General features: G+C 43.0%; 1 protein-coding gene across 1 annotated transcript in view; it reads left to right on the top strand.

The window, feature by feature from the left end:
- Positions 1-21,496, top strand: part of otud6b (OTU deubiquitinase 6B) — a 34,150-nt gene extending 12,654 nt beyond the window's left edge. The window contains exons 4-8 of the mRNA XM_071375236.1: positions 51-198; positions 484-648; positions 1,308-1,369; positions 1,625-1,731; positions 20,197-21,496. Coding sequence (XP_071231337.1) covers positions 51-198; positions 484-648; positions 1,308-1,369; positions 1,625-1,731; positions 20,197-20,281 — 567 coding nt within the window. The 3' untranslated portion in view covers positions 20,282-21,496. The remainder of the gene's footprint in view (positions 1-50; positions 199-483; positions 649-1,307; positions 1,370-1,624; positions 1,732-20,196) is intronic.
- Positions 21,497-23,641: the final 2,145 nt, after the last annotated feature.

Below are 23,641 nucleotides of genomic sequence, written 5' to 3'. Positions count from 1 at the left end.
GGAGTTCAAGTCCCATGTTTGTCCTTCCCGTGCTCTCTGAACCCTCCCAGGATAAGAAGGCAGCCGCGGAGAAGGAGAGAGAGCGTCGTATAGCGGAGGCTGAGGTGGAGAACCTGTCTGGGCTGCGACACCAGGAGGGACTGAAGTTGTCCCAGAAGCTGGTAGAGCGCCAGCTGCAGATCAGGGAGATTTCCTCAGGTAGGACCCGCAGCGGGACGGGCGGGACGGTAGGACCCCAGGGGGGGAGGAGGGCGGTAGGACCCGAGAGGGGGAGGAGGGCGGGGTAGTACCGGTAGGTGGCCTAGCGGTTAGAGAATCAGGCCAGCAAATGGAGGGTTGCCGGTTTCGAATGATCAAGGCACTTTCTTAGGGATGTGTGTGTCTCGGGGGGGGGGGGGGGGGGGGGTTTGGGTTGTGAGCATAAAGACTCAATTTCGTTCCCTGCAAGTTAATGTAAAGTAAACCCCCCCCCCCCCCCCTCAGATGGCCACTGTATGTACCGTGCTGTGGAGGACCAGTTGGGGAAGCGTGGCTTAGGTCTGACCCTGAACGACCTCCGAACCCAAGCCGCTCGGCACATGAGGAGCCACACAGACGACTTCCTTCCCTTCCTCACCAACACCAACACAGGGGACATGTACACGGCTGGTGAGGACCAACTGTTCTGCTCACTTCGGGGGTTTTAGTTAGTTTCCCCAGACACAGATTAAGCCTTGTCGAGTACTAAAAAACATAATCGGTGGCGAGAACCTTTTATATAAACAGCTTTTCAATCCAGGATTTAACTCAATCTGTGTCTAGAAAACCGTCTCTGTGTTTTATGTTGTTGTTGATGAGCTTTTGAATGGCTGATTCCTCACTAAACTAGAAAACCGTCTCTGTGTTATTTTAACATTATAACATAAAATTATAACATAAAAATATGCTTTGGATTTTCATGAAATGTAATCTGGTAAAAGCATCCTTTTGGAGGAAGCATAATTGAGAAGTAATGAATTGAAGTTGTAATATTTGGGGTATTTTTGGCCTATACCCAGGCCATAATGCTTCATCTATAGATGCTACAAAGCAAACGTTGTTACGAAGCTTCACCACTGGCTCTGTAAGATGAGTAGGATTTATCAATAACAACTTGTGGTCCCCTCTGCAGTGTCACTCCAGTGTGTGATCACTACCTCCGTGTGTGTGTGTGTGTGTGTGTGTGTGTGTGTGTGTGTGTGTGTGTGTGTGTGTGTGTGTGTGTGTGTGTGTGTGTGTGTGTGTGTGTGTGTGTGTGTGTGTTTGTGTTTGTGTTTGTTTGTTTCCAGATGAGTTTGACAAGTATTGCAGTGACGTGGCAGACACAGCCGCCTGGGGTGGACAACTGGAGGTAACTTTTTATTTATTTAAACTTTATTTAACGAGGCCAGTTAATCCATCCAATCACTTGATCAGGCAATTTGTTTTATCAAAGGACCCAGCGGAGCACCTTGTGTCAAACAGTTTTATAATGATTTATAAATGATCTATAAACTGTAAATTGACATTTACAAACGACTTATAGTTAGCGTACCTTACTGTAAAATGGTACCAACATGGGGTGAAATATACTCTGTGATTTATGTGTTCCTTTGTTTCCTAACAGCTGAGAGCTCTGACACAGGTCCTTCAGCTGCCAATAGAAGTGCTCCAAGCTGATTCCCCAGCTATAATGATTGGAGAGGAATTTGACAAGTCACCCATCACCCTTATGTAAGTACCATGTCAGTTAACCTCCATTCTGTTCTGTTAGCACCATGTCAGTTAACCTCCATTCTGTTAGCACCATGTCAGTTAACCTCCATTCTGTTAGCACCATGTCAGTTAACCTCCATTCTGTTAGCACCATGTCAGTTAACCTCCATTCTGTTCTGTTAGCACCATGTCAGTTAACCTCCATTCTGTTAGCACCATGTCAGTTAACCTCCATTCTGTTAGCACCATGTCAGTTAACCTCCATTCTGTTAGCACCATGTCAGTTAACCTCCATTCTGTTAGCACCATGTTAGTTAACCTCCATTCTGTTAGCACCATGTCAGTTAACCTCCATTCTGTTAGCACCATGTCAGTTAACCTCCATTCTGTTCTGTTAGCACCATGTCAGTTAACCTCCATTCTGTTCTGTTAGCACCATGTCAGTTAACCTCCATTATGTTAGCACCATGTCAGTTAACCTCCATTCTGTTAGCACCATGTCAGTTAACCTCCATTCTGTTCTGTTAGCACCATGTCAGTTAACCTCCATTCTGTTAGCGCCATGTCAGTTAACCTCCATTCTGTTAGCGCCATGTCAGTTAACCTCCATTCTGTTCTGTTAGCACCATGTCAGTTAACCTCCATTCTGTTCTGTTAGCACCATGTCAGTTAACCTCCATTCTGTTAGCACCATGTCAGTTAACCTCCATTCTGTTCTGTTAGCACCATGTCAGTTAACCTCCATTCTGTTAGTACCATGTCAGTTAACCTCCATTCTGTTCTGTTAGCACCATGTTAGTTAACCTCCATTCTGTTAGCGCCATGTCAGTTAACCTCCATTCTGTTAGCACCATGTCAGTTAACCTCCATTCTGTTCTGTTAGCACCATGTCAGTTAACCTCCATTCTGTTAGTACCATGTCAGTTAACCTCCATTCTGTTCTGTTAGCACCATGTTAGTTAACCTCCATTCTGTTAGCACCATGTTAGTTAACCTCCATTCTGTTAGCACCATGTCAGTTAATCTCCATTCTGTTAGCACCATGTCAGTTAACCTCCATTCTGTTCTGTTAGCACCATGTCAGTTAACCTCCATTCTGTTCTGTTAGCACCATGTCAGTTAACCTCCATTCTGTTAGCACCATGTCAGTTAACCTCCATTCTGTTAGCACCATGTCAGTTAACCTCCATTCTGTTCTGTTAGCACCATGTCAGTTAACCTCCATTCTGTTCTGTTAGCACCATGTCAGTTAACCTCCATTCTGTTAGCACCATGTCAGTTAACCTCCATTCTGTTAGCACCATGTCAGTTATCCTTCATTCTGTTCTGTTAGCACCATGTCAGTTAACCTCCATTCTGTTCTGTTAGCACCATGTCAGTTAACCTCCATTCTGTTCTGTTAGCACCATGTCAGTTAACCTCCATTCTGTTAGCACCATATCAGTTAACCTCCATTCTGTTAGCACCATGTCAGTTAACCTCCATTCTGTTCTGTTAGCACCATGTCAGTTAACCTCCATTCTGTTAGCACCATGTCAGTTAACCTCCATTCTGTTAGCACCATGTCAGTTAACCTCCATTCTGTTCTGTTAGCACCATGTCAGTTAATCTCCATTCTGTTAGCACCATGTCAGTTAACCTCCATTCTGTTAGCACCATGTCAGTTAACCTCCATTCTGTTAGCACCATGTCAGTTAACCTCCATTCTGTTCTGTTAGCACCATGTCAGTTAACCTCCATTCTGTTAGCACCATGTCAGTTAACCTCCATTCTGTTAGCACCATGTCAGTTAACCTCCATTCTGTTCTGTTAGCACCATGTCAGTTAATCTCCATTCTGTTAGCACCATGTTAGTTAACCTCCATTCTGTTCTGTTAGCACCATGTCAGTTAACCTCCATTCTGTTAGCACCATATCAGTTAACCTCCATTCTGTTAGCACCATGTTAGTTAATCTCCATTCTGTTAGCACCATGTCAGTTAATCTCCATTCTGTTAGCACCATGTCAGTTAACCTCCATTCTGTTCTGTTAGCACCATGTCAGTTAATCTCCATTCTGTTAGCACCATGTCACTTAACCTCCATTCTGTTAGCACCATGTCAGTTAACCTCCATTCTGTTAGCACCATGTTAGTTAATCTCCATTCTGTTAGCACCATGTCAGTTAACCTCCATTCTGTTAGCACCATGTCAGTTAATCTCCATTCTGTTAGCACCATGTCAGTTAACCTCCATTCTGTTAGCACCATGTCAGTTAACCTCCATTCTGTTCTGTTAGCACCATGTCAGTTAATCTCCATTCTGTTAGCACCATGTCAGTTAACCTCCATTCTGTTAGCACCATGTTAGTTAATCTCCATTCTGTTAGCACCATGTCAGTTAACCTCCATTCTGTTAGCACCATGTCAGGTAACCTCCATTCTGTTAGCACCATGTCAGTTAACCTCCATTCTGTTAGCACCATGTCAGTTAATCTCCATTCTGTTAGCACCATGTCAGTTAACCTCCATTCTGTTAGCACCATGTCAGTTAACCTCCATTCTGTTAGCACCATGTCAGTTAACCTCCATTCTGTTAGCACCATGTCAGTTAACCTCCATTCTGTTCTGTTAGCACCATGTCAGTTAACCTCCATTCTGTTAGCACCATGTCAGTTAACCTCCATTCTGTTCTGTTAGCACCATGTCAGTTAACCTCCATTCTGTTAGCACCATGTCAGTTAACCTCCATTCTGTTAGCACCATGTCAGTTAACCTCCATACTGTTCTGTTAGCACCATGTCAGTTAATCTCCATTCTGTTCTGTTAGCACCATGTCAGTTAACCTCCATTCTGTTCTGTTAGCACCATGTCAGTTAACCTCCATTCTGTTAGCACCATGTCAGTTAACCTCCATTCTGTTAGCACCATGTCAGTTAACCTCCATTCTGTTCTGTTAGCACCTTGTCTGTTAACCTCCATTCTGTTAGCACCATGTCAGTTAACCTCCATTCTGTTAGCACCATGTCAGTTAACCTCCATTCTGTTCTGTTAGCACCATGTCAGTTAACCTCCATTCTGTTAGCACCATGTCAGTTAACCTCCATTCTGTTAGCACCATGTCAGTTAACCTCCATTCTGTTCTGTTAGCACCATGTCAGTTAACCTCCATTCTGTTAGCACCATGTCAGTTAACCTCCATTCTGTTCTGTTAGCACCATGTCAGTTAACCTCCATTCTGTTAGCACCATGTCAGTTAACCTCCATTCTGTTAGCACCATGTCAGTTAACCTCCATTCTGTTAGCACCATGTCAGTTAACCTCCATTCTGTTAGCACCATGTTAGTTAATCTCCATTCTGTTAGCACCATGTCAGTTAACCTCCATTCTGTTAGCACCATGTCAGTTAACCTCCATTCTGTTAGCACCATGTCAGTTAACCTCCATTCTGTTAGCACCATGTCAGTTAACCTCCATTCTGTTCTGTTAGCACCATGTCAGTTAACCTCCATTCTGTTAGCACCATGTTAGTTAACCTCCATTCTGTTAGCACCATGTTAGTTAACCTCCATTCTGTTAGCACCATGTTAGTTAACCTCCATTCTGTTAGCACCATGTCAGTTAACCTCCATTCTGTTCTGTTAGCACCATGTCAGTTAACCTCCATTCTGTTAGCACCATGTCAGTTAACCTCCATTCTGTTAGCACCATGTCAGTTAACCTCCATTCTGTTCTGTTAGCACCATGTCAGTTAACCTCCATTCTGTTAGCACCATGTCAGTTATCCTTCATTCTGTTCTGTTAGCACCATGTCAGTTAACCTCCATTCTGTTAGCACCATGTCAGTTAACCTCCATTCTGTTCTGTTAGCACCATGTCAGTTAACCTCCATTCTGTTAGCACCATGTCAGTTAACCTCCATTCTGTTCTGTTAGCACCATGTCAGTTAACCTCCATTCTGTTAGCACCATGTCAGTTAACCTCCATTCTGTTAGCTCCATGTCAGTTAACCTCCATTCTGTTAGCTCCATGTCAGTTAACCTCCATTCTGTTCTGTTAGCACCATGTCAGTTAACCTCCATTCTGTTAGCACCATGTCAGTTAACCTCCATTCTGTTCTGTTAGCACCATGTCAGTTAACCTCCATTCTGTTCTGTTAGCACCATGTCAGTTAACCTCCATTCTGTTAGCACCATGTCAGTTAACCTCCATACTGTTAGCACCATGTCAGTTAACCTCCATTCTGTTCTGTTAGCACCATGTCAGTTAACTCCATTCTGTTCTGTTAGCACCATGTCAGTTAACCTCCATTCTGTTCTGTTAGCACCATGTCAGTTAACCTCCATTCTGTTCTGTTAGCACCATGTCAGTTAACCTCCATTCTGTTCTGTTAGCACCATGTCAGTTAACCTCCATTCTGTTAGCACCATGTCAGTTAACCTCCATTCTGTTAGCACCATGTCAGTTAACCTCCATTCTGTTAGCACCATGTCAGTTAACCTCCATTCTGTTAGCACCATGTCAGTTAACCTCCATTCTGTTCTGTTAGCACCATGTCAGTTAACCTCCATTCTGTTCTGTTAGCACCATGTCAGTTAACCTCCATTCTGTTAGCACCATGTCAGTTAACCTCCATTCTGTTCTGTTAGCACCATGTCAGTTAACCTCCATTCTGTTAGCACCATGTCAGTTAACCTCCATTCTGTTCTGTTAGCACCATGTCAGTTATCCTCCATTCTGTTAGCACCATGTCAGTTAACCTCCATTCTGTTAGCACCATGTCAGTTAACCTCCATTCTGTTAGCACCATGTTAGTTAACCTCCATTCTGTTAGCACCATGTCAGTTAACCTCCATTCTGTTAGCACCATGTCAGTTAACCTCCATTCTGTTCTGTTAGCACCATGTCAGTTAACCTCCATTCTGTTAGCACCATGTCAGTTAACCTCCATTCTGTTAGCTCCATGTCAGTTAACCTCCATTCTGTTCTGTTAGCACCATGTCAGTTAACCTCCATTCTGTTCTGTTAGCACCATGTCAGTTAACCTCCATTCTGTTAGCACCATGTCAGTTAACCTCCATTCTGTTAGCACCATGTCAGTTAACCTCCATTCTGTTCTGTTAGCACCATGTCAGTTAATCTCCATTCTGTTAGCACCATGTTAGTTAACCTCCATTCTGTTCTGTTAGCACCATGTCAGTTAACCTCCATTCTGTTAGCACCATATCAGTTAACCTCCATTCTGTTAGCACCATGTTAGTTAATCTCCATTCTGTTAGCACCATGTCAGTTAATCTCCATTCTGTTAGCACCATGTCAGTTAACCTCCATTCTGTTCTGTTAGCACCATGTCAGTTAATCTCCATTCTGTTAGCACCATGTCACTTAACCTCCATTCTGTTAGCACCATGTCAGTTAACCTCCATTCTGTTAGCACCATGTTAGTTAATCTCCATTCTGTTAGCACCATGTCAGTTAACCTCCATTCTGTTAGCACCATGTCAGTTAATCTCCATTCTGTTAGCACCATGTCAGTTAACCTCCATTCTGTTAGCACCATGTCAGTTAACCTCCATTCTGTTCTGTTAGCACCATGTCAGTTAATCTCCATTCTGTTAGCACCATGTCAGTTAACCTCCATTCTGTTAGCACCATGTTAGTTAATCTCCATTCTGTTAGCACCATGTCAGTTAACCTCCATTCTGTTAGCACCATGTCAGTTAACCTCCATTCTGTTAGCACCATGTCAGTTAACCTCCATTCTGTTAGCACCATGTCAGTTAATCTCCATTCTGTTAGCACCATGTCAGTTAACCTCCATTCTGTTAGCACCATGTCAGTTAACCTCCATTCTGTTAGCACCATGTCAGTTAACCTCCATTCTGTTAGCACCATGTCAGTTAACCTCCATTCTGTTCTGTTAGCACCATGTCAGTTAACCTCCATTCTGTTAGCACCATGTCAGTTAACCTCCATTCTGTTCTGTTAGCACCATGTCAGTTAACCTCCATTCTGTTAGCACCATGTCAGTTAACCTCCATTCTGTTAGCACCATGTCAGTTAACCTCCATACTGTTCTGTTAGCACCATGTCAGTTAATCTCCATTCTGTTCTGTTAGCACCATGTCAGTTAACCTCCATTCTGTTCTGTTAGCACCATGTCAGTTAACCTCCATTCTGTTAGCACCATGTCAGTTAACCTCCATTCTGTTAGCACCATGTCAGTTAACCTCCATTCTGTTCTGTTAGCACCTTGTCTGTTAACCTCCATTCTGTTAGCACCATGTCAGTTAACCTCCATTCTGTTAGCACCATGTCAGTTAACCTCCATTCTGTTCTGTTAGCACCATGTCAGTTAACCTCCATTCTGTTAGCACCATGTCAGTTATCCTTCATTCTGTTCTGTTAGCACCATGTCAGTTAACCTCCATTCTGTTAGCACCATGTCAGTTAACCTCCATTCTGTTAGCACCATGTCAGTTAACCTCCATTCTGTTCTGTTAGCACCATGTCAGTTAACCTCCATTCTGTTAGCACCATGTCAGTTAACCTCCATTCTGTTCTGTTAGCACCATGTCAGTTAACCTCCATTCTGTTAGCACCATGTCAGTTAACCTCCATTCTGTTCTGTTAGCACCATGTCAGTTAACCTCCATTCTGTTAGCACCATGTCAGTTAACCTCCATTCTGTTAGCTCCATGTCAGTTAACCTCCATTCTGTTAGCTCCATGTCAGTTAACCTCCATTCTGTTCTGTTAGCACCATGTCAGTTAACCTCCATTCTGTTAGCACCATGTCAGTTAACCTCCATTCTGTTCTGTTAGCACCATGTCAGTTAACCTCCATTCTGTTCTGTTAGCACCATGTCAGTTAACCTCCATTCTGTTAGCACCATGTCAGTTAACCTCCATACTGTTAGCACCATGTCAGTTAACCTCCATTCTGTTCTGTTAGCACCATGTCAGTTAACCTCCATTCTGTTCTGTTAGCACCATGTCAGTTAACCTCCATTCTGTTCTGTTAGCACCATGTCAGTTAACCTCCATTCTGTTCTGTTAGCACCATGTCAGTTAACCTCCATTCTGTTAGCACCATGTCAGTTAACCTCCATTCTGTTAGCACCATGTCAGTTAACCTCCATTCTGTTAGCACCATGTCAGTTAACCTCCATTCTGTTAGCACCATGTCAGTTAACCTCCATTCTGTTCTGTTAGCACCATGTCAGTTAACCTCCATTCTGTTCTGTTAGCACCATGTCAGTTAACCTCCATTCTGTTAGCACCATGTCAGTTAACCTCCATTCTGTTCTGTTAGCACCATGTCAGTTAACCTCCATTCTGTTAGCACCATGTCAGTTAACCTCCATTCTGTTCTGTTAGCACCATGTCAGTTATCCTCCATTCTGTTAGCACCATGTCAGTTAACCTCCATTCTGTTAGCACCATGTCAGTTAACCTCCATTCTGTTAGCACCATGTTAGTTAACCTCCATTCTGTTAGCACCATGTCAGTTAACCTCCATTCTGTTAGCACCATGTCAGTTAACCTCCATTCTGTTCTGTTAGCACCATGTCAGTTAACCTCCATTCTGTTAGCACCATGTCAGTTAACCTCCATTCTGTTAGCTCCATGTCAGTTAACCTCCATTCTGTTCTGTTAGCACCATGTCAGTTAACCTCCATTCTGTTCTGTTAGCACCATGTCAGTTAACCTCCATTCTGTTAGCACCATGTCAGTTAACCTCCATTCTGTTCTGTTAGCACCATGTCAGTTAATCTCCATTCTGTTAGCACCATGTTAGTTAACCTCCATTCTGTTCTGTTAGCACCATGTCAGTTAACCTCCATTCTGTTAGCACCATATCAGTTAACCTCCATTCTGTTAGCACCATGTTAGTTAATCTCCATTCTGTTAGCACCATGTCAGTTAATCTCCATTCTGTTAGCACCATGTCAGTTAACCTCCATTCTGTTAGCACCATGTCAGTTAACCTCCATTCTGTTCTGTTAGCACCATGTCAGTTAACCTCCATTCTGTTCTGTTAGCACCATGTTAGTTAACCTCCATTCTGTTAGCACCATGTCAGTTAACCTCCATTCTGTTAGCACCATGTCAGTTAACCTCCATTCTGTTAGCACCATGCCAGTTCACCTCCATTCTGTTAGCACCATGTCAGTTCATCTCCATTCTGTTAGCACCATGTCAGTTAACCTCCATACTGTTAGCACCATGTCAGTTAACCTCCATACTGTTAGCACCATGTCAGTTAACCTCCATACTGTTAGCACCATGTCAGTTAACCTCCATTCTGTTCTGTTAGCACCATGTCAGTTAACCTCCATTATGTTCTGTTAGCACCATGTCAGTTAACCTCCATACTGTTAGCACCATGTCAGTTAACCTCCATTCTGTTAGCACCATGTCAGTTAACCTCCATTCTGTTCTGTTAGCACCATGTCAGTTAACCTCCATTCTGTTCTGTTAGCACCATGTCAGTTAACCTCCATTCTGTTAGCACCATGTCAGTTAACCTCCATTCTGTTAGCACCATGTTAGTTAACCTCCATTCTGTTAGCACCATGTTAGTTAACCTCCATTCTGTTAGCACCATGTCAGTTAACCTCCATTCTGTTCTGTTAGCACCATGTCAGTTAACCTCCATTCTGTTCTGTTAGCACCATGTCAGTTAACCTCCATTCTGTTCTGTTAGCACCATGTTAGTTAACCTCCATTCTGTTAGCACCATGTCAGTTAACCTCCATTCTGTTAGCACCATGTCAGTTAACCTCCATTCTGTTAGCACCATGTCAGTTAACCTCCATTATGTTAGTACCATGTCAGTTAACCTCCATTCTGTTAGCACCATGTCAGTTAACCTCCATTCTGTTAGCACCATGTCAGTTAACCTCCATTCTGTTAGCACCATGTCAGTTAACCTCCATTCTGTTCTGTTAGCACCATGTCAGTTAACCTCCATTCTGTTCTGTTAGCACCATGTCAGTTAACCTCCATTCTGTTAGCACCATGTCAGTTAACCTCCATTCTGTTAGTACCATGTCAGTTAACCTCCATACTGTTAGCACCATGTCAGTTAACCTCCATACTGTTAGCACCATGTCAGTTAACCTCCATTCTGTTCTGTTAGCACCATGTCAGTTAACCTCCATTCTGTTCTGTTAGCACCATGTCAGTTAACCTCCATACTGTTAGCACCATGTCAGTTAACCTCCATTATGTTAGCACCATGTCAGTTAACCTCCATTCTGTTCTGTTAGCACCATGTCAGTTAACCTCCATTCTGTTAGCACCATGTCAGTTAACCTCCATTCTGTTCTGTTAGCACCATGTCAGTTAACCTCCATTCTGTTCTGTTAGCACCATGTCAGTTAACCTCCATTCTGTTCTGTTAGCACCATGTCAGTTAACCTCCATTCTGTTAGCACCATGTCAGTTAACCTCCATTCTGTTAGCACCATGTTAGTTAACCTCCATTCTGTTAGCACCATGTTAGTTAACCTCCATTATGTTAGCACCATGTCAGTTAACCTCCATTCTGTTAGTACCATGTCAGTTAACCTCCATACTGTTAGCACCATGTCAGTTAATTAACCTCCATACTGTTAGCACCATGTCAGTTAATCTCCATTCTGTTCTGTTAGCACCATGTCAGTTAACCTCCATTCTGTTCTGTTAGCACCATGTCAGTTAACCTCCATACTGTTAGCACCATGTCAGTTAACCTCCATTCTGTTAGCACCATGTCAGTTAACCTCCATTCTGTTCTGTTAGCACCATGTCAGTTAACCTCCATTCTGTTAGCACCATGTCAGTTAACCTCCATTCTGTTCTGTTAGCACCATGTCAGTTAACCTCCATTCTGTTCTGTTAGCACCATGTCAGTTAACCTCCATTCTGTTCTGTTAGCACCATGTCAGTTTACCTCCATTCTGTTAGCACCATGTCAGTTAACCTCCATTCTGTTAGCACCATGTTAGTTAACCTCCATTCTGTTAGCACCATGTTAGTTAACCTCCATTCTGTTAGCACCATGTCAGTTAACCTCCATTCTGTTAGCACCATGTCAGTTAACCTCCATTCTGTTCTGTTAGCACCATGTCAGTTAACCTCCATTCTGTTAGCACCATGTCAGTTAACCTCCATTCTGTTAGTACCATGTCAGTTAACCTCCATTCTGTTAGCACCATGTCAGTTAACCTCCATTCTGTTAGCACCATGTCAGTTAACCTCCATTCTGTTAGCACCATGTCAGTTAACCTCCATTCTGTTCTGTTAGCACCATGTCAGTTAACCTCCATTCTGTTAGCACCATGTCAGTTAACCTCCATTCTGTTCTGTTAGCACCATGTCAGTTAACCTCCATTCTGTTAGCACCATGTCAGTTAACCTCCTTTCTGTTCTGTTAGCACCATGTCAGTTAACCTCCATTCTGTTAGCACCATGTCAGTTAACCTCCATTCTGTTCTGTTAGCACCATGTCAGTTAACCTCCATTCTGTTAGCACCATGTCAGTTAACCTCCATTCTGTTCTGTTAGCACCATGTCAGTTAATCTCCATTCTGTTAGCACCATGTCAGTTAACCTCCATTCTGTTCTGTTAGCACCATGTCAGTTAACCTCCTTTATGTTAGCACCATGTCAGTTAACCTCCATTCTGTTCTGTTAGCACCATGTCAGTTAACCTCCATTCTGTTAGCACCATGTCAGTTAACCTCCATTCTGTTCTGTTAGCACCATGTCAGTTAACCTCCATTCTGTTAGCACCATGTCAGTTAACCTCCATTCTGTTCTGTTAGCACCATGTCAGTTAACCTCCATTCTGTTAGCACCATGTCAGTTAACCTCCATTCTGTTAGCACCATGTCAGTTAACCTCCATTCTGTTAGCACCATGTCAGTTAACCTCCATTCTGTTCTGTTAGCACCATGTTAGTTAACCTCCATTCTGTTCTGTTAGCACCATGTCAGTTAACCTCCATTCTGTTAGTACCATGTCAGTTAACCTCCATTCTGTTAGCACCATGTCAGTTAACCTCCATTCTGTTCTGTTAGCACCATGTCAGTTAACCTCCATTCTGTTCTGTTAGCACCATGTCAGTTAACCTCCATTCTGTTAGCACCATGTCAGTTAACCTCCATTCTGTTAGCACCATGTCAGTTAACCTCCATTCTGTTAGCACCATGTCAGTTAACCTCCATTCTGTTCTGTTAGCACCATGTCAGTTAACCTCCATTCTGTTAGCACCATGTCAGTTAACCTCCATTCTGTTAGCACCATGTCAGTTAATCTCCATTCTGTTCTGTTAGCACCATGTCAGTTAACCTCCATTCTGTTCTGTTAGCACCATGTCAGTTAACCTCCATACTGTTAGCACCATGTCAGTTAACCTCCATTCTGTTAGCACCATGTCAGTTAACCTCCATTCTGTTCTGTTAGCACCATGTCAGTTAACCTCCATTCTGTTAGCACCATGTCAGTTAACCTCCATTCTGTTCTGTTAGCACCATGTCAGTTAACCTCCATTCTGTTCTGTTAGCACCATGTCAGTTAACCTCCATTCTGTTCTGTTAGCACCATGTCAGTTAACCTCCATTCTGTTAGCACCATGTCAGTTAACCTCCATTCTGTTAGCACCATGTTAGTTAACCTCCATTCTGTTAGCACCATGTTAGTTAACCTCCATTCTGTTAGCACCATGTCAGTTAACCTCCATTCTGTTAGCACCATGTCAGTTAACCTCCATTCTGTTAGCACCATGTCAGTTAACCTCCATTCTGTTCTGTTAGCACCATGTCAGTTAACCTCCATTCTGTTCTGTTAGCACCATGTCAGTTAACCTCCATTCTGTTCTGTTAGCACCATGTCAGTTAACCTCCATTCTGTTAGCACCATGTCAGTTAACCTCCATTCTGTTAGTACCATGTCAGTTAACCTCCATTCTGTTAGCACCATGTCAGTTAACCTCCATTCTGTTCTGTTAGCACCATGTCAGTTAACCTCCATTCTGTTAGCACCATGTCAGTTAACCTCCATTCTGTTCTGTTAGCACCATGTCAGTTAACCTCCATTCTGTTAGCACCATGTCAGTTAACCTCCTTTCTGTTCTGTTAGCACCATGTCAGTTAACCTCCATTCTGTTAGCACCATGTCAGTTAACCTCCATTCTGTTCTGTTAGCACCATGTCAGTTAACCTCCATTCTGTTAGCACCATGTCAGTTAACCTCCATTCTGTTCTGTTAGCACCATGTCAGTTAATCTCCATTCTGTTAGCACCATGTCAGTTAACCTCCATTCTGTTCTGTTAGCACCATGTCAGTTAACCTCCTTTCTGTTAGCACCATGTCAGTTAACCTCCATTCTGTTCTGTTAGCACCATGTCAGTTAACCTCCATTCTGTTAGCACCATGTCAGTTAACCTCCATTCTGTTCTGTTAGCACCATGTCAGTTAACCTCCATTCTGTTAGCACCATGTCAGTTAACCTCCATTCTGTTCTGTTAGCACCATGTCAGTTAACCTCCATTCTGTTAGCACCATGTCAGTTAACCTCCATTCTGTTAGCACCATGTCAGTTAACCTCCATTCTGTTAGCACCATGTCAGTTAACCTCCATTCTGTTCTGTTAGCACCATGTTAGTTAACCTCCATTCTGTTCTGTTAGCACCATGTCAGTTAACCTCCATTCTGTTAGTACCATGTCAGTTAACCTCCATTCTGTTAGCACCATGTCAGTTAACCTCCATTCTGTTCTGTTAGCACCATGTCAGTTAACCTCCATTCTGTTCTGTTAGCACCATGTCAGTTAACCTCCATTCTGTTCTGTTAGCACCATGTCAGTTAACCTCCATTCTGTTCTGTTAGCACCATGTCAGTTAACCTCCATTCTGTTAGTACCATGTCAGTTAACCTCCATTCTGTTAGCACCATGTCAGTTAACCTCCATTCTGTTAGCACCATGTCAGTTAACCTCCATTCTGTTAGCACCATGTCAGTTAACCTCCATTCTGTTCTGTTAGCACCATGTCAGTTAACCTCCATTCTGTTCTGTTAGCACCATGTCAGTTAACCTCCATTCTGTTAGCACCATGTCAGTTAACCTCCATTCTGTTAGTACCATGTCAGTTAACCTCCATACTGTTAGCACCATGTCAGTTAACCTCCATACTGTTAGCACCATGTCAGTTAACCTCCATTCTGTTCTGTTAGCACCATGTCAGTTAACCTCCATTCTGTTCTGTTAGCACCATGTCAGTTAACCTCCATACTGTTAGCACCATGTCAGTTAACCTCCATTATGTTAGCACCATGTCAGTTAACCTCCATTCTGTTCTGTTAGCACCATGTCAGTTAACCTCCATTCTGTTAGCACCATGTCAGTTAACCTCCATTCTGTTCTGTTAGCACCATGTCAGTTAACCTCCATTCTGTTCTGTTAGCACCATGTCAGTTAACCTCCATTCTGTTCTGTTAGCACCATGTCAGTTAACCTCCATTCTGTTAGCACCATGTCAGTTAACCTCCATTCTGTTAGCACCATGTTAGTTAACCTCCATTCTGTTAGAACCATGTTAGTTAACCTCCATTATGTTAGCACCATGTCAGTTAACCTCCATTCTGTTAGTACCATGTCAGTTAACCTCCATACTGTTAGCACCATGTCAGTTAATTAACCTCCATACTGTTAGCACCATGTCAGTTAATCTCCATTCTGTTCTGTTAGCACCATGTCAGTTAACCTCCATTCTGTTCTGTTAGCACCATGTCAGTTAACCTCCATACTGTTAGCACCATGTCAGTTAACCTCCATTCTGTTAGCACCATGTCAGTTAACCTCCATTCTGTTCTGTTAGCACCATGTCAGTTAACCTCCATTCTGTTAGCACCATGTCAGTTAACCTCCATTCTGTTCTGTTAGCACCATGTCAGTTAACCTCCATTCTGTTCTGTTAGCACCATGTCAGTTAACCTCCATTCTGTTCTGTTAGCACCATGTCAGTTAACCTCCATTCTGTTAGCACCATGTCAGTTAACCTCCATTCTGTTAGCACCATGTTAGTTAACCTCCATTCTGTTAGCACCATGTTAGTTAACCTCCATTCTGTTAGCACCATGTCAGTTAACCTCCATTCTGTTAGCACCATGTCAGTTAACCTCCATTCTGTTCTGTTAGCACCATGTCAGTTAACCTCCATTCTGTTCTGTTAGCACCATGTCAGTTAACCTCCATTCTGTTCTGTTAGCACCATGTCAGTTAACCTCCATTCTGTTAGCACCATGTCAGTTAACCTCCATTCTGTTAGTACCATGTCAGTTAACCTCCATTCTGTTAGCACCATGTCAGTTAACCTCCATTCTGTTAGCACCATGTCAGTTAACCTCCATTCTGTTAGCACCATGTCAGTTAACCTCCATTCTGTTCTGTTAGCACCATGTCAGTTAACCTCCATTCTGTTAGCACCATGTCAGTTAACCTCCATTCTGTTCTGTTAGCACCATGTCAGTTAACCTCCATTCTGTTAGCACCATGTCAGTTAACCTCCTTTCTGTTCTGTTAGCACCATGTCAGTTAACCTCCATTCTGTTAGCACCATGTCAGTTAACCTCCATTCTGTTCTGTTAGCACCATGTCAGTTAACCTCCATTCTGTTAGCACCATGTCAGTTAACCTCCATTCTGTTCTGTTAGCACCATGTCAGTTAATCTCCATTCTGTTAGCACCATGTCAGTTAACCTCCATTCTGTTCTGTTAGCACCATGTCAGTTAACCTCCTTTCTGTTAGCACCATGTCAGTTAACCTCCATTCTGTTCTGTTAGCACCATGTCAGTTAACCTCCATTCTGTTAGCACCATGTCAGTTAACCTCCATTCTGTTCTGTTAGCACCATGTCAGTTAACCTCCATTCTGTTAGCACCATGTCAGTTAACCTCCATTCTGTTCTGTTAGCACCATGTCAGTTAACCTCCATTCTGTTAGCACCATGTCAGTTAACCTCCATTCTGTTAGCACCATGTCAGTTAACCTCCATTCTGTTAGCACCATGTCAGTTAACCTCCATTCTGTTCTGTTAGCACCATGTTAGTTAACCTCCATTCTGTTCTGTTAGCACCATGTCAGTTAACCTCCATTCTGTTAGTACCATGTCAGTTAACCTCCATTCTGTTAGCACCATGTCAGTTAACCTCCATTCTGTTCTGTTAGCACCATGTCAGTTAACCTCCATTCTGTTCTGTTAGCACCATGTCAGTTAACCTCCATTCTGTTAGCACCATGTCAGTTAACCTCCATTCTGTTAGCACCATGTCAGTTAACCTCCATTCTGTTAGCACCATGTCAGTTAACCTCCATTCTGTTCTGTTAGCACCATGTCAGTTAACCTCCATTCTGTTAGCACCATGTCAGTTAACCTCCATTCTGTTAGCACCATGTCAGTTAATCTCCATTCTGTTCTGTTAGCACCATGTCAGTTAACCTCCATTCTGTTCTGTTAGCACCATGTCAGTTAACCTCCATACTGTTAGCACCATGTCAGTTAACCTCCATTCTGTTAGCACCATGTCAGTTAACCTCCATTCTGTTCTGTTAGCACCATGTCAGTTAACCTCCATTCTGTTAGCACCATGTCAGTTAACCTCCATTCTGTTCTGTTAGCACCATGTCAGTTAACCTCCATTCTGTTCTGTTAGCACCATGTCAGTTAACCTCCATTCTGTTCTGTTAGCACCATGTCAGTTAACCTCCATTCTGTTAGCACCATGTCAGTTAACCTCCATTCTGTTAGCACCATGTTAGTTAACCTCCATTCTGTTAGCACCATGTTAGTTAACCTCCATTCTGTTAGCACCATGTCAGTTAACCTCCATTCTGTTAGCACCATGTCAGTTAACCTCCATTCTGTTAGCACCATGTCAGTTAACCTCCATTCTGTTCTGTTAGCACCATGTCAGTTAACCTCCATTCTGTTCTGTTAGCACCATGTCAGTTAACCTCCATTCTGTTCTGTTAGCACCATGTCAGTTAACCTCCATTCTGTTAGCACCATGTCAGTTAACCTCCATTCTGTTAGTACCATGTCAGTTAACCTCCATTCTGTTAGCACCATGTCAGTTAACCTCCATTCTGTTAGCACCATGTCAGTTAACCTCCATTCTGTTAGCACCATGTCAGTTAACCTCCATTCTGTTCTGTTAGCACCATGTCAGTTAACCTCCATTCTGTTAGCACCATGTCAGTTAACCTCCATTCTGTTCTGTTAGCACCATGTCAGTTAACCTCCATTCTGTTAGCACCATGTCAGTTAACCTCCTTTCTGTTCTGTTAGCACCATGTCAGTTAACCTCCATTCTGTTAGCACCATGTCAGTTAACCTCCATTCTGTTCTGTTAGCACCATGTCAGTTAACCTCCATTCTGTTAGCACCATGTCAGTTAACCTCCATTCTGTTCTGTTAGCACCATGTCAGTTAATCTCCATTCTGTTAGCACCATGTCAGTTAACCTCCATTCTGTTCTGTTAGCACCATGTCAGTTAACCTCCTTTCTGTTAGCACCATGTCAGTTAACCTCCATTCTGTTCTGTTAGCACCATGTCAGTTAACCTCCATTCTGTTAGCACCATGTCAGTTAACCTCCATTCTGTTCTGTTAGCACCATGTCAGTTAACCTCCATTCTGTTAGCACCATGTCAGTTAACCTCCATTCTGTTCTGTTAGCACCATGTCAGTTAACCTCCATTCTGTTAGCACCATGTCAGTTAACCTCCATTCTGTTAGCACCATGTCAGTTAACCTCCATTCTGTTAGCACCATGTCAGTTAACCTCCATTCTGTTCTGTTAGCACCATGTCAGTTAACCTCCATTCTGTTAGTACCATGTCAGTTAACCTCCATTCTGTTAGCACCATGTCAGTTAACCTCCATTCTGTTCTGTTAGCACCATGTCAGTTAACCTCCATTCTGTTCTGTTAGCACCATGTCAGTTAACCTCCATTCTGTTAGCACCATGTCAGTTAACCTCCATTCTGTTAGCACCATGTCAGTTAACCTCCATTCTGTTAGCACCATGTCAGTTAACCTCCATTCTGTTCTGTTAGCACCATGTCAGTTAACCTCCATTCTGTTAGCACCATGTCAGTTAACCTCCATTCTGTTAGCACCATGTCAGTTAATCTCCATTCTGTTCTGTTAGCACCATGTCAGGTAACCTCCATTCTGTTAGCACCATGTCAGTTAACCTCCATTCTGTTCTGTTAGCACCATGTCAGTTAACCTCCATTCTGTTAGCACCATGTCAGTTAACCTCCATTCTGTTAGCACCATGTCAGTTAACCTCCATTCTGTTCTGTTAGCACCATGTCAGTTAACCTCCATTCTGTTAGCACCATGTCAGTTAACCTCCATTCTGTTCTGTTAGCACCATGTCAGTTAATCTCCATTCTGTTAGCACCATGTCAGTTAATCTCCATTCTGTTAGCACCATGTCAGTTAACCTCCATTCTGTTAGCACCATGTCAGTTAACCTCCTTTCTGTTAGCACCATGTCAGTTAACCTCCTTTCTGTTAGCACCATGTCAGTTAACCTCCATTCTGTTAGCACCATGTCAGTTAACCTCCATTCTGTTAGCACCATGTCAGTTAACCTCCATTCTGTTAGCACCATGTCAGTTAACCTCCATTCTGTTAGCACCATGTCAGTTAACCTCCATTCTGTTCTGTTAGCACCATGTTAGTTAACCTCCATTCTGTTCTGTTAGCACCATGTCAGTTAACCTCCATTCTGTTAGTACCATGTCAGTTAACCTCCATTCTGTTAGCACCATGTCAGTTAACCTCCATTCTGTTCTGTTAGCACCATGTCAGTTAACCTCCATTCTGTTCTGTTAGCACCATGTCAGTTAACCTCCATTCTGTTAGCACCATGTCAGTTAACCTCCATTCTGTTAGCACCATGTCAGTTAACCTCCATTCTGTTAGCACCATGTCAGTTAACCTCCATTCTGTTCTGTTAGCACCATGTCAGTTAACCTCCATTCTGTTAGCACCATGTCAGTTAACCTCCATTCTGTTAGCACCATGTCAGTTAATCTCCATTCTGTTCTGTTAGCACCATGTCAGGTAACCTCCATTCTGTTAGCACCATGTCAGTTAACCTCCATTCTGTTCTGTTAGCACCATGTCAGTTAACCTCCATTCTGTTCTGTTAGCACCATGTCAGTTAACCTCCATTCTGTTAGCACCATGTCAGTTAACCTCCATTCTGTTCTGTTAGCACCATGTCAGTTAACCTCCATTCTGTTCTGTTAGCACCATGTCAGTTAACCTCCATACCTCCCTTTACATCCCTAGATCAGTTTATCACGTAATTTGAGTGGTTACATTTCTTCAGCCCCATTCACGATCAGCCGTATAGCAACCCAAGTGACGTGGCTGCCATTTGGCAGAAAAACAAATGATCCAAATGATGGAGTGAGCCTGTTGCCATTGTGTTTCAGTTACATGCGTCATGCGTACGGACTGGGAGAACACTACAACTCAGTGGAACGTATGAGAGACCCTGCCACTCAAGAGGAGACCTGAGACTCTCATTGAGTTCCATTATAAAGAATGACAAAGTCAACACTGAACAAAAATATAAACACAACATGGAAAGTGTTGGTTTCATGAGCTGAAATAAAAGATCCCTGAAATGTTCCATACGCACAAAAAGCTTATTTCTCTCAAATTTTGTGCACAAATTTGTTTACATCCCTGTTAGTGAGCATTTCTCCTTTCCCAAGATTATCCATCCATCTGACAAATGTGGCATATCAAAAAAGCTGCTTAAACAGCATGATCATTACACAGGTGCACCTTGTGCTGGGGGACAATAAAATGCCACTCTAAAACATGCAATTTTGTCACACAACACAATGCCACCGATGTCTCAAGTTTTGAGGGCGCGTACAATTGGCATGCTGACTGCAGGAATGTCCACCAGAGCCGTTGCCAGAGAAGTGAATGTTAATTTCTCTACCATAAGCCACCTCCAATGTCGTTTTAGAGAATTTGGAAGTACGTCCAACCGGCCTCGCAACCGTCAGACCACGTGTATGGCGTTTTGTGGTCGAGCAGTTTGCTGATGTCCACGTTGTGAACAGAGTGCCCCACGGTGGTGGCGTTATGGTACGGGGCCGGCATAAGCTACGGGCAACGAACACAATTTCATTTTATCGATAGCAATTTCAATGCACAGAGATACCGTAACGAGATCCTGAGGCCCATTTTTGCTTTTAAGTTATCTGTGACCAACAGATGCATATCTGTATTCCCAGTCATGTGAAATCCATAGATCAGGGCCTAATGAATTTATTTAAATTGACTGATTTCCTCATATGAACTGTAACGCCGTAAAATCAAGGACATTGTTGCATGTTGCGTTTTTTTATATTTTTGTTCGGTTTATATGGTGTTATCAGATTTACGGTTTACTGTCTAAATAAAGGGTTTGCCATCCATGGAATTTGATGGGAGAGGAGAGAGAGAGAGAGGCAGAGGAGACTGAAAATAATTCCACCTAACGATGTGGCGACTGAGAGATTAGTTTGCCATCACAGTGAGCTGAGGAAGAATTGGAAGTAACTTTATACACCCTTCATCAGTGCTTGTGAATACTCCTGAAATCACCATGGAAATGTTATCTATTAAATATTGCTTTTAGTAGTGATGTGCTGTTATTTCCTATGACTGCAATATCGAAGGCTGATTGTCTTGTATGTGTGTATGCTGATGGACAATACAATTATCAAAACGGTTTTCAATTTTGTTTCATTTCCACTGGAAAGACATAAATACAACAAAAAAAAACATTGTCATGTTGAATGTCCAATGTGCCAATTTAGGCATTTTATTTTCCATTGATCGGGACACATTCAGGGGAAAGCTCTTATAGTAGCTAGAATGGTTCTGAAGTGCAGACAAAACCAGAAGGAAATAGAAAAATAATCTCTTATAATAAAAACAGATTTCCAGGAGTGTTGTAAATGGGATTTTGTTAAGTCATAAAGCGTCTTGTTTCTATAGGAACCTGCCTCTCTTGTGGGAGTTTTTTGTGTCCTGTTAACCAAATCATGGCTAACAATCTGGTTATCAGAGCTTTTTGTGTCCTGTGTACCAAACCAGATTGTTAGCCATGATTATCAGAGCTTTTTGTGTCCTGTGTACCAAATCATGGCTAACAATCTGGTTATCAGAGTTTTGAAAGCTAACTCAAAGTCATTCAGTATGAGCTCGAAGAAAATGTTCAACATTCCTAAATCTGTTCCAAGATTAACACAGTACACTGACTGACTGTACAAAACATTATGAACACCTGCTCTTTCCATGACCAGGTGAAAGCTATGATCCCTTATTGATGTCACTTGTTAAATCCACTTCAATCAGTGTAGATGAAGGGCAGGAGACGGGTTAAAGAAGGATTTTAAGCCTTGAGACATGGATTGTGTCTGTGCCATTCAGAGGGTGAATGGGCAAGACAAAATATTTAAGTGCCTTTGAACAGGGTACGGTAGTAGGTGGCAGGTGCACCATTTTGTGTCAAGAACTGCAACGCTGCTGGGTTTTTCACGCTCTACAGTTTCCCGTGTGTATCAAGAATTGTCCACCACCCAAAGAACATCCAGCCAACTTGACACAACTGTGGGTAAGCATTGGAGTCCACATGGGCCAGCATCCCTGTGGAACGCTTTCGACACCTTGTAGAGTCCCATGCCCCGATGAATTGAGGCTGTTCTGAGGGCAAAAAAGGTTGCAACTCAATATTAGGAAGGTGTTCCTAATGTTTTGTACACTCAGTGTATGTAGTTATAGTTGATAAAAGTTAGGGTAGCCTGAATATGTGAAAGTTGGTTTAGTGTCTCTAGCTTGGAACAGTTCAAGAGTTACTGTTGGTGAATTATTTGATGCGAATTTATGCAAATGTAAAGTTTTAGTTGATACACGTTTTTAAGAATTGGAAGTTAGGATAGGCTGAACATGTGAAAGTTGGTTTGGTGATTCTAGCTTGAGGGGTGGATGCACATCAATATTAGGAAGGTGTTCTTAATGTTTTGTACCCTTCAGCTGAACTATAATCACTGCCTGTGGAACGGCCGTCCTTACAACACGTGAGTAACCGCTCCCTTAACGTCGACAAATGAAGGAGCTGATCGTGGACTTCAGGAGACAGCAGAGGGAGCCTGCACCCATTCACATCGACGGGACCGCAGTGGAGAAGGTGAAACGTTTCAAGTTCCTCGGGGGAACACATCACTGACGATGTGAAATGGTCCACCCACACAGACAGTGTTGTGAAGAAGGAGCAACAGCGCCTCTTCAACCTCAGGAGGCTGAAGAAATTCAGCTTGTCACCTAAAACACTCACAAACTTTTACGGATGCACCATTGAGAGCATCCTGTCGAGCTATATCACCGCCTGGTACGGCAACTGCACCGTCCACAACCACAGGGCTTTCCAGAGGGTAGTGAGGTCTGCCCAACGCGTCACCGGGGGAAAACTACCTGCCCTCCAGGACACCTACACCACCCGATGTCACAGGAAGGCCATAAAGATCATCAAGGACAACAACCACCCGAGCCACGGCCTGTTCACCCCACTATCATCCAGAAGGCGAGGTCAGTACAGGTGCATCAAAGCTGGGACCGAGAGACTGAAAACAGCTTCTATCTCAAGGCCATTAAACTGTTAAATAGCCATCACTAGCTGGCTACCACCCGGTTAGTCAACCCTGCATCTTAGAGGCTGCTGCCCCATATACATAGACATGGAATCACTGGTCACTTGAATAATGTTTACATACTGCTTTACTCGTCTTATATGTACAGTGCCTTTGGAAAATATTGGATCGGGTTCAAGTCCGGGCTCTGGCTGGGCCACTGAAGGACAGTCATAGACTGTGCCCC

This window comes from Salvelinus alpinus, chromosome 29 (assembly GCF_045679555.1).
Source record: "Salvelinus alpinus chromosome 29, SLU_Salpinus.1, whole genome shotgun sequence".
Lineage (NCBI taxonomy): Eukaryota > Metazoa > Chordata > Actinopteri > Salmoniformes > Salmonidae > Salvelinus > Salvelinus alpinus.
This window is presented reverse-complemented; position numbering and strand designations above follow the sequence as displayed.